This window comes from Arachis stenosperma, chromosome 4 (genome assembly GCF_014773155.1).
Source record: "Arachis stenosperma cultivar V10309 chromosome 4, arast.V10309.gnm1.PFL2, whole genome shotgun sequence".
NCBI lineage: Eukaryota > Viridiplantae > Streptophyta > Magnoliopsida > Fabales > Fabaceae > Arachis > Arachis stenosperma.
In genome coordinates this window covers 120032804-120045334 of record NC_080380.1, presented here as the reverse complement: position 1 = coordinate 120045334, position 12531 = coordinate 120032804, and the positions used below count along the sequence as shown (strand labels likewise).

The 12531-nt window shown below is 38.7% G+C and overlaps 1 protein-coding gene across 1 annotated transcript; it reads left to right on the top strand.

The window, feature by feature from the left end:
- The first annotated feature begins 152 nt into the window (after positions 1-152).
- On the top strand, positions 153-2042 carry LOC130975389 (protein MAIN-LIKE 1-like). Its single transcript, XM_057900194.1, has 5 exons — positions 153-224; positions 862-1149; positions 1259-1503; positions 1727-1814; positions 1911-2042. The coding sequence occupies exons 1-5, from the start codon at positions 153-155 to the stop codon at positions 2040-2042; spliced, it is 825 nt and encodes a 274-aa protein (XP_057756177.1).
- The last annotated feature ends 10489 nt before the right edge of the window (positions 2043-12531 follow it).

Sequence of the window (12531 nt, the reverse complement as noted above, 5' to 3'; positions counted from 1 at the left end):
AACCTAATTGGTTCGAGTTACGTACAATTGGGCTATATAAGGAGTTCGAATCAAGCAAATTCGAACCATTTCTCATTTTTCATTCTCCACCAAATCCCAGAGAAAACGACCCAGATTCAATCCGAGAAATAGTAGAACCGAAGACTCAGCTGATGGGGGACGATCCTGCAAGGCTGTACCGGTTGGACGGGGTTGCTCATATAGCCGGGGTCATCAACGACGAGGTTAGTACATAGAAAACTTTGTGCACATGGTTTATTTGAGTTAGTGGTTTTGCATGTGGTTTTAGTGGCAGTTTATGTTAGTGGTTTATCGTGGTGGTATTGCAAATGGTTTATATTAGAGGTTTTGCATGCGGTTTAGTTGGTGGTTAATGGTAAGTGGTTTTTTGTAAGTGGTTTTATATGCGGTTGTGTTAATGGTTTATGTAAGTGGTTTATGTTAGGTGGTATTGTTAGTGGTTTATTGTAGTGGTATTGCAAATGGTTTATTTTAGTGGTTTTGCATGCGGTTTAGTTGGTGGTTTAGGGTAAGTGGTTTTATATGCGGTTGTGTTAATGGTTTATGTAAGTGGTTTTTGTTAGGTGGTATTGTTAGTGGTTTATTGTAGTGGTATTGCAAATGGTTTATTTTAGTGGTTTTGCATGCGGTTTAGTTGGTGGTGTAGGGTAAGTGGTTTTTTGTAAGTGGTTTTATATGCGGTTGTGTTGATGGTTTATGTAAGTGGTTTATGATAGTGGTTTTATATGCAGTTGTGTTGATGGTTTATGTAAGTGGTTTATGTAAGTGGTTTATTGTGTTAGTTTTTTTAGTTACCAGTATTGTATGTGGTTCTAATAATGCGGTCCATTTAATGCGCAGCCGCAGCGATGCATTAGGAGCATGCGGCGGCAACAAGGCATGCCACTCGATGAGCGTTATGTTCCCTACTTACAGATGGCCGAGTTATACCATCTGGCTAGGCTGAACGATAGATGGTTCCGGTTAGATGAGCCCCTTGTCAGCGCCTTCGTCGAGCGGTGGCATCCTAAGATGCACACCTTCCATATACCCTTCGGAGAGTGCACGATCACGCTTCAGGACGTGGCGTACCAGTTGGGGTTGGTAGTGGAGGCGTTATGTCAGCGGTTGCCTTACAGATTTCCATATGTATATCGAGGGTGGACGTCCAGATTGGGTGTGGTTCGAGGAGTTTCTTGGAGTGATTCCTCATCCGAGCCAGGTTCAGAAGTTCGCAGTAAATTGCACCTGGTTCCAGGAGACTTTCGGAGAGTGTCCCGAGGGAGCCGATGAGGAGACTGTGCGGCGCTTTGCTCGTGCCTATATCATGATGTTGTTGGGCACTCAGCTGTTTGCCGACAAGTCCGGCAACTGCATTCACATCAGATGGCTTCCCTACGTAGCTAGGCTTGAGGAGATGGGTTCCTACAGTTGGGGGTCTGCAGCATTGGCATGGTTGTACACTTGTACCGGTGCATGTGCCGAGTGGCAAACAGACATGTGGTGAAGTTAGCGGGCCCACTTCAGCTACTTCGGTTCTGGATCTTCCAGCACTTTCCCAAGTTTAGGCCTGCTGGGTATGATACGTGCAGCTGGCCTTTGGCATCTAGGTACGCTACTCAGACTTTTCTATTTCAAGTTAAAATAACTAATGTTCATGTACACTTGTACTATATTACAAATCTGTCATACTTCTGATTAAACATAACACCCATGTGCGCTGCAGGTGGTCAGGTTACAGCCCTTCCTACAGCGAGAAGGGTCCTAGAGTGCAGAGCACGAGACTGAAGATAGACATGTTACAGCCTAGGAATGTGAGTGTTGTTCCAGTTATTTTTATTTGAATAACTAGACATCAGATGTTTCTGTAGAGGGAGTTGGCGTGACAACATAGCTATTTTTTTGTGCAGTTTATCTGGATGCTGTATAGCTCCCCCGAGGTACTTCAGGTTGTGCATCCGGAGGCGTTGGAGCCTCGACACATGGCGGTGTGGCGGTCTGTCACGTCGCTGATATACTTTACCGTTGTAGAGTGGCATTAAGTAGATATGGTTCTACCACAATTCGGTGGTGTGCAACCCCTCCCGCGTCCCGCCCTTAACATCAACTTTCTGATGTCGAAGGACGGGAGAGGCGGTGATCGTTGGTTCCCGTCCGCTTTACAGCATTGGCATATTCTTTGGGAGACCCGTGCGGACCACGTCCTTCGGTTCGATGTTGTTGCTGACCCTGGACCTTCGCACGCCTACCTAGACTGGTGGAGTCAGCATGGAAAGAGGTTCTTGTCACCCGAGTTTTATCTGGGGGATCCGAGGGGCGTTCCTATTCCTGTCGAGGCGTCACAGAGGGGTCCTGGGCGAGTTCCTGACATGGATCGAGTCGACGACATCCCTGATAGGTGTCGGGTTGAGAGGAGAGCTCGTGTCGGGACATGACGGAGTCAGCGTGAGTGGAGGTGGCTAGAGCAGGCTATGAAGGAGGCTGATGAGGCAGGTAGGGGTGGTGGTCGAGGACGAGGACGTGGAGGCAGACGGAGGGCACCCGTTGCGGGCCACGACGATGGTGATCTTCGTGACGTGGATGGTGGGGGAAGGGGTGCAGTCGGGGTTGTTAGTCCCCATCATGGCGACCTTGGTGGAGAGGGATACGCCACCGGAGATCCTACTGCCCATGGTGAGGCTAGACTTAGGGAGGGGCCGCTCGGAGATTACTTCGTTGAAGTTCCCCCTGACGACCACACACTTCAGGAGAGTACGCCATGGGTGAGTCCGGGCAGCACGTTTTCAGACCTCCTTGCCAGTGTTGGGTATGATGGGGATTTTGGTGGATCCCCCTTCTTAGATGAGATCAGTGCTATCATGCATGATGATGAGGCTGCCCATGGGCGGAGTCAGACGACGGAGACACAGGCACCGTTACATGTCGATCTGAATGAGCCTCCCTCCGTGCCTCCTCCTGAGTATTTCGCTTTGGGTGGTACCCCAGTTTCGGCACATACTGCTGGGTCGCATTTAGTTGTCGGGCCGTCCTCATCCCAACCGGTACATGTCCAGCCTAGGACGCCTGCACAGCCAACCCCGCAGGACGAGGACGAGGACGACGAGATCGAGGATGAGGAGCCGCTTATCTGGAGAGGTCAGAGGACACGGATTCCACGTCGTTGCTTCACGGGGTCGCACCTGTTTAGATGATTTCTTTTTCGAGTTGTATGTTACCTATCTTCGTCTATGTATTTTGTTATCAGTGTTATTTCGTATCCACCTTTAGATGTTTGTGTGTATTACTATGAAAACATCTGTACTTTACATTTTGATGTTATTTAATTTCCGCATCATGTCTTAATTAATTTAATTCGTAGACTAATTTATTCCCATGTGTGTTTAACAGACATTTCGTTTAAAACTCCTTAAACGAAACATATTCATCAATTACGATCCCATGCACGTAACATATTCAGGTCTGTTCCTTAGTAATTCGAACCATCTTGGTTCGATTTACAATTACTGGAATTCGAATCAATTAGGTTCGAATTATGTGATGGCACCTATTCGTGTGTAATTCGAACCAATTATGTGTGTGTAGTTCGAATCAAATAGGTTTGATTTATATGGAAATGTAGTTCGAACCAAATAGGTTCGAATTACATATAAGTATGCTTTGACTCATTCGTGAATCAATCTTCAATTTGGCTTATTCATGTAATAACTTTCCTCCTATGGTTTATTTGTGTTTTTTACCCTAAATTTTATTATTTTATATATATAAGTTTTGATAAATATAAATTATATATTTTTATGTAAAAAATATCTGTAATATAATTAATATTATTATTCATTAATTAATTAAGATTATTTAATACTAAAAACATCTTCTTTAATTTATTTTGGATTCCATAAAATGTTCCATAAATATTTGTGAGATCACATGGAAACCGACCTTAAAAAGCTAACAGATTTATTTTGACTCGAAGTGATTCAAAAAGAAACCAAATTAAACCAGGTCGATTTCATGAAACATTAGTATATACAAATTTATAAATTTTATATATTAAAATAATAAAATTTTTCTTTTAAAAAGTAAATTTAACAAATGTTATATGATATTTATATCAAAATAAATTATTTTAAAACAAAAATATTACCATATAATATAAAAAATATTAATTGAATTACAAAAATATAAAATAACATTATTAATTATATATATATATATATATATATATATATATATATATATACTTTTTATTGTAAAGAGCAGTTTTGAGCCGAGTAAGTGACTCGAAACAAAATTTGAATCTGACCAGAAAATAACACCAGCCAAAAATAGAAACTGAATCTGACAAAATATATCTCGAATTCGAACCAGGCTAGATTGGATCTTGAACACCCCTAAAATTATATATCATAAAATTTGATTTAAAATTTAGCGTGAGATTTGTTATTCTAATACTTAGTTTTATTTTAATTTTAATTTAAATATTTTTTAATTATTTTAAAATTAAAAAAATTAGAATTCTAAAGATGTGAAGATTTAAATTAAAAAAAATTACATTAAATTGATTTTGATCTATTTTTTATTAAATTGATAAAAAATAATTAAAAAATAAAATAATAAAATACAACAGTACAATTGAGTACATCTATTTGATTTGAGTATACTTTGATTAAGTATTTGTTGCAATATTACAATAATAATATTATAACTTATCTTTCTTTAAAATGATACGGTATTTTTTTATTAATTTTAATATCATTTTAAAAATAATATTCAATACAAATTTTAATTTTAAATTATTTTAATTATGATTAAAAATAAAAAATAATACCCAAATTAATTCTATTAAAATTACTCTAATATTTAATATTAATATTAAAATGGCATATAGTATGTCTAATTAATTGTTATTTAAGTCTGCATATTCTAACTCTATTATTTTTTTTAATGGAACTTTATATTAACTTGAGTCAAGTTAGCACTTGCTAAACATGGATGCCCTCTATATAAACTTTCACTCTACATAACTTAAAAGAACAAGTCAACAACCATCCAAACTCCTATAGGAGCTAATTCCTTGCTGACTCTATAAGAAGAAGCATCATATCGACCGATTTGAATGAAGCAGCAGTCAAGAGCAACATGATTTATATATAATTAAGGGTATGTATGGTTGCATTGCATGTGAAATAGTAAAATAAAAATTAAAATAGTAAATAATAAAAGACTCGTTTTATGCGTGGACACGTAAAAACAGACGTAGTTAAAGGTGAATTAAAGCACGCACAATGATAATAGTGTAAAGTTGAAACATGGTGACACATGCATTATTACTTTTAAGATTAGCGTGCTGAATTATACCAGTCATAGTGATATATCTTTTTGATAAAAAGTAAAAATAATTTTATTTAAATAGTTAATTTTTATATACACTAACTAAAAAAATAAAAAATAAAAAATAAGAGATGTAAATGATATTTTTTAATCTGAATTTTGTTTATAAATTTGTATTAGAGCCTGGCTTTGATAGTGGATCTGTCAAATATATAATGAGAAACATTTGAGTTAGTAATATTTAGTAGTTTTTATTATTATTTGATTAATATAAATATTAAATTATTTTTAATAAATAAATATTATTAATTTATATATATACTGATAAATATAAATTATATATTTTTGTGTATAAAATTTCTGTAATATAATTGTTGATCGAAAAATATTTTCGATAAAAATAAGTTGGTTCGAAGCAATAGAGAAGTCAGAGACAAACAGTTTTCAAAAAGATATGCGTGTAAGCATAGGCTGGAGGTTATCGACGCGGATTCGATTACATTTATTTTATTAAATCGAATGGGCTTAATCGAACAAGATATTTGAGATACATAATCAAACGTGATATTCGAATCAGTGGATCGAGTAGTTATGGTAGCGGAGAAGTCAAACGTTTTTATCACGCGAGGAAATCAACGTTTATAGCCAAGAAGTGGGAACGATCACTAAGGAGTATGCATTTAAGGTTGTGATTTTGTAATTGATTGTAATTAATTGTCAATTACCAAAAGTAGATTATAAATACTAGAAAGTTTTAGGGAATAAAGGTTGGAACTTTAACTCAGAAAAACACTCAAGCCCACTCACATCTCCAGAGAATTCTTGAGTCTGCGATCGAGTCACTTTTCTGTAGGGTTCCTTCCACATTTTCTTCTTCCAATTTATTTTCTTGTAAACTTTATCTTTCAAGCAAGTTTATCTTTCAAGTGCTTTTTACTTTCAATGTCCAATTTATATTTTTGCACTTCTAGTTTTCATGTCAAAGCCCATTGACCCAGTCAAAGGCATTTTTTTATTGCTTTTCTTTTAAGTTTCAATGCAAACTTTTCCGTTTCCAGTATATTTTCTTTTCGAAAACTTTATTCATTAATTTCCTTTATCGGTTTCTAAATTTTATTTTATCTTTTATCCCGAACGCCATCTAATCGAAGACACTTTGATGCACTTTTAGAAAACTGGTACCTGCAAAGAAGAGTAGGTTTCGCTCCCAGATCACTAGATATTGAACCACCATCGATTTGCTAAAAATCGACAAAACAAAGTGGCACACCCAGTGGGACAGTTTTTAAAAATTTGAAGTGTGTCAAATAAGAAATTTTGGTGTCATTTGGTGTTGCGATTACGAAGTGGAAAGATCATTCACATGGCCTATGAAATGTCAAATATGATTGGCAGTTCATCCACCAATGATAGCATACCAGTAATTGTGCAACAAGCAGACGTGACTTCACGTTCGGAAAGTGCAATTGGAAGTGAAAGTATAGCAGTTACAACTGTTCAAACTGAAAACGTTGGACATAACACTCGTCCACGTGGTACTTTGCTACCATACCAGCCTCCACTAACCGCTGGTTGGCCTCGTTATGGTCTTCTGATGAGCGGATAATTTGTACGCTTTTTGGCATTATTTTTAGTATGTTTTTAGTAGTTTGAGTTGAGTTTTTAGTATATTTTTATTAGTTTTTAGTTAAAATTCACTTTTCTGGACTTTACTATGAGTTTGTGTGTTTTTCTGTGATTTCAGGTATTTTCTGGCTGAAATTGAGGGACCTGAGCAAAAATCTGATCCAGAGACTGAAAAGGACTGCAGATGCTGTTGGATTCTGATCTCCCTGCACTCGAAGTGGATTTTCTGGAGCTACAGAAGCCCAATTGGCGCGCTCTCAACGGCGTTGGAAAGTAGACATCCTGGGCTTTCCAGCAATATATGATAGTCCATACTTTGCCCAAGATTTGATGGCCTAAACCGGCGTTCAAAGTCACCTTCAGATTTTCCAGCGTTAAACGCCGGAACTAGCACCAAAATGGGAGTTAAACGCCCAAACTGGCACAAAAGCTGGCGTTTAACTCCAAGAAGAGTCTCTACACGAAAATGCTTCATTGCTCAGCCCAAGCACACACCAAGTGGGCCCGGAAGTGGATTTTTATAATTTTACTCATCTCTGTACACCCTAGGTTACTAGTTTTCTATATATAGGACCTTTTACTATTGTATTTTCATCTTCTGATCTTTGGGATCTTCTGATCTTTGGAATATTTTGATCACTTTAGATCTCTAGATCATCTTTGGACATCTAGTTCTTAGATCATTGGGAGGCTGGCCTCACGGCCATGCCTAGACCTTGTTCTTATGTATTTTCAACGGTGGAGTTTCTACACACCATAGATTAAGGTGTGGAGCTCTGCTGTACCTCGAGTATTAATGCAATTACTATTGTTCTTCTATTCAATTCCGCTTGTTCTTTGTCCAAGATATTCATTTGCACCCAAGAACATGATGAATGTGATGATTATGTGACACTCATCATCATTCTCACTTATGAGCAAAGTGACTGACAACCACTCTTGTTCTACAAGCAAACGAGGCTCTAATGTTTATCTCTTGGATTCCTGATAACATGATGCATGGTTGATCGCCTGACAACCGAGTGCTCGCCTGACAACCGAGCCAGCCATTCCGTGAGATCAGAGTCTTCGTGGTATAGGCAAGAACTGATGGCGGCATTCAAGAAAATCCGGAAGGTCTAACCTTGTCTGTGGTATTCTGAGTAGGATTCAATGATTGAATGACTGTGACGTGCTTCAAACTCCTGAGGGCGGGGCGTTAGTGACAGACGCAAAAGAATCACTGGATTCTATTCCGGCCTGATCGAAAACCGACAGATGGATAGCCGTGCCGTGACAGGGTGCGTTGAACATTTCCACTGAGAGGATGGGAGGTAGCCACTGACAACGGTGAAACCCTTGCATAAGCTTGCCATGGAAAGGAGTAAGAAGGATTGGATGAAGACAGTAGGAAAGCAGAGAGACGGAAGGGACCAAGCATCTCCATTCGCTTATCTGAAGCTCTCACCAATGATATACATAAGTATCTCTATCTTTATCTTTATGTTTCATTCATCATCTATACCCATTTGAGTCTGCCTGACTAAGATTTACAAGGTGACCATAGTTTGCTTCATACCAACAATCTCCGTGGGATCGACCCTTACTCGCGTAAGGTTTATTACTTGGACGACCTAGTGCACTTGCTGGTTAGTTGTGCGAAGTTGTAGTGATCACGATTTCGCGCATCAAGTTTTTGGCGCCGTTGCCGGGGATTGTTTCGTGTATGGACAACTGACGGTTCATCTTGTTGCTTAGATTAGGTATTTCTCAGAGTTTTTAAGAATGAGTTCTAGAGTTTCATGATGATCTGTTGAAGTCTGGCTGGCTGTGAAGCCATGTCTAATCTTATTGGACCGAGGTTTCAACTGATCATCACAAGAGCTTATTGATTTCTATCAATCTTGCTATTGGAGCAATGATCTGCTAAGGCTTGGCTGGCCATTGGCCATGTCTAGTGTTTTGGACCGAAGCTTTCTTTGAAAGCTTGGCTGGCTGTAAAGCCATGTCTAATTCCTGGACCGGAGTCTTAGACTAGCATTGCAATGATTCCTGGAATTCCAATTAAGAATTCTGAAACCTTTATTTTCTTCTTCCACTTAATCTTCGAAAAATCCAAAAAAAATTTCAAAATCATAAAAACCAAAAATATTTTATGTTTCTTGTTTGAGTCCAGTGTCTAATTTTAAGTTTGGTGTCTTTCATGCATTGTTTATTTGATCTTGGTTCTATTTTCAAGTCAATAGTACTGGGAACTGAAGATTCAGAACATGCAACAAAGGAATTACACAGAAAAAGCTGGGCGTTCAGAACGCCCAGTGAAGAAGGACAGACTGGCGTTTAAACGCCAGCCAGGGTGCCTGGTTGGGCGTTTAACGCCCAAAAAGGTAGTGCATTGGACGTTAAACGCCAGAATGTGCACCATTCTGGGCGTTTAACGCCACGATGGCACAAGAAGGAAGATTCTGTTTTTAATTCAGATTTTTTTCAAGTTTTCAAAGTTTTTCAAAATCAAATCTTTTTCAAATCATATCTTTTCAATCAAATCTTTTTCAAAATCAATTTCTTTCCTTTTTCAAAGATACTTGCTAACAATTAATGATTTGATTCAACATTTCAAGTATGTTGCCTTTTCTGTTGAGAAAGGTTTAATGTTTGAATCATATCTTTTCTTGTTAGCCAAGTCATTAATTTTTAAAATCAAATCTTTTTAAAATTGTTTTCAAATCATATATTTTCAATCATATCTTTTTAAAACCATAATTTTTCAATCATATCTTTTTCAAACTAGTTTTCAATCATATCTTTTTAATTTCTTATTTCAAAATCTTTTTCAAAAATCACTTGACTTCTTTCCCACTTTTTGTTTTCGAAAATTATCAATCAATTTTTCAAAATGTTTTTAAAATCTTTTACTTTATTTTCGAGAATTTTTTCTCCTCTTCTCACATCCTTCTATTTATGGAGTACCACTCCTCCTCAATGCACAATTCGAACTCTGTCTCACTAAGTTCGAATTCTTCTCCTTCTTCCTTCTATTTTTCTTTTCCTCTGACACCTCAAGAAATCTCTATACTGTGACATAGAGGATTCCACATTTTCTTGTTCTCTTCTCTGTCATATGAGCAGGAACAAAGACAAAGGCATTCTTGTTGAAGCTGACCCTGAACCTGAAAGAACCTTGAAGCGAAAGCTAAGAGAAGCTAAAGCACAATTCTCTATAGAGGACCTGACAGAAACCTTCAAAGAAGAAGAACCCATGGCAGTCGAAAACAACAACAATGCCAACAATGCAAGGAAGGTGTTGGGTGACTTTACTGCACCTACTCCCGACTTCTATGGGAGAAGCATCTCTATCCCTGCCATTGGAGCAAACAACTTTGAGCTTAAGCCTCAATTAGTTTCTCTAATGCAACAGAATTGCAAGTTCCATGGACTTCCATTGGAAGATCCTCATCAGTTCTTAGCTGAATTCTTGCAAATCTGTGACACTGTCAAGACTAATGGGGTTGACCCTGAGGTCTACAGACTAATGCTATTCCCTTTTGCTGTAAGAGACAGAGCTAGGATATGGTTAGACTTACAACCTAAAGACAGCCTGAACTCTTGGGAAAAGCTAGTCAATGCCTTCTTGGCAAAGTTCTTTCCACCTCAAAAATTGAGTAAGCTTAGAGTGGAAGTCCAAACCTTCAGACAGAAGGAAGGTGAATCCCTCTATGAAGCTTGGGAAAGATACAAACAATTGATCAGAAAGTGTCCCTCTGACATGCTTTCTGAATGGAGCATCATAGGTATTTTCTATGATGGTCTCTCTGAACTGTCCAAGATGTCTTTGGATAGCTCTGCTGGAGGATCTCTTCATCTGAAGAAGACGCCTACAGAAGCTCAAGAGCTAATTGAAATGGTTGCAAATAACCAATTCATGTACACTTTTGAAAGGAATCCTGTGAACAATGGGACAAATCAGAAGAAAGGAGTTCTTGAGATTGATACTCTGAATGCCATATTGGCACAGAACAAGATATTGACTCAGCAAGTCAATTTGATTTCTCAAAGTCTGTCTGGAATGCAAGCTGCACCAGGCAGTACTAAGGATGCTTCATCTGAAGAAGAAGCATATGATCCTGAGAACCCTTCAATGGAAGAGGTGAATTACCTGGGAGAACCCTATGGAAACACCTATAATTCTTCATGGAGAAATTATCCAAATTTCTCATGGAAGGATCAACAGAGACCTCAACAAGGTTTCAATAACAATAATGGTGGAAGAAACAGGTTTAGCAATGGCAAGCCTTTTCCATCATCTTCTCAGCAACAGACAGAGAATTCTAAGCAGAACCACTCTGACTTAGCAACCATGGTCTCTGATCTAATCAAAACCACTCAAAGTTTCATGACTGAAACAAGGTCCTCCATTAGAAACTTGGAGGCACAAGTGGGACAGCTGAGCAAGAAAATTACTGAACTCCCTCCTAGTACTCTTCCAAGCAATACAGAAGAAAATCCAAAAGGAGAGTGCAAGGCCATCAACATGGCCGAATTTGGAGAGGAAGGAGAGGCAGTAAACGCCACTGAGGAAGACCTCAATGGGCGTGCACTAACCTCCAATGAGTTCCCTAATGAGGAACCATGGGAATCTGAGGCTCAAAATGAGACCATAGAGATTCCAATGAATTTACTTCTGCCATTCATGAGCTCTGATGAGTATTCCTCCTCTGAAGAGGATGAGTATGTCACTGAAGAGCAAGTTGCTAAATACCTTGGAGCAATCATGAAGCCAAATGACAAGTTGTTTGGTAATGAGACTTGGGAGGATGAACCCCCTTTGCTCACCAAAGAACGGGATGACTTGTCTAGGCAGAAATTACCTCAAAAGAGACAAGATCCTGGGAAGTTTTTCATACCTTGTACCATAGGCACCATGACCTTCAAGAAGGCTCTGTGTGACTTAGGGTCAAGTGTAAACCTCATGCCTCTCTCTGTAATGGAGAAGCTAGGGATCTTTGAGGTACAAGCTGCAAGAATCTCACTAGAGATGGCAGACAACTCAAGAAAACAAGCTTATGGACTTGTAGAGGATGTTCTGGTAAAAGTTGAAGACCATTACATCCCTACTGATTTCATAGTCCTAGAGACTGGGAAATGCATGGATGAATCCATCATCCTTGGCAGACCCTTCCTAGCCACAGCTAAGGCTGTGATTGATGTTGATGGAGGTGAACTGATCATTCAAGTGAATGAAGAATCCTTTGTGTTTAAGGCTCAAGGATACCCCTCTGTCACCATGGAGAGGAAGCATGAAGAGCTTCCCTCAAATCAGAGTCAAACAGAGCCCCCACAGTCAAACTCTAAGTTTGGTGTTGGGAGGCCACAACCAAACTCTAAGTTTGGTGTTGAACCCCCACATTCAAACTCTAAGTTTGGTGTTGGGAGGTTCCAACATTGCTCTGAGTATCTGTGAGGCTCCATGAGAGCCCTCTGTCAAGCTACTGACATTAAAGAAGCGCTTGTTGGGAGGCAACCCAATGTTATATTTTATCTATTTTCTTTTGTTATTTTATTTTTTTTGTAGGTTGATGATCATAAGAAGTCACAAAA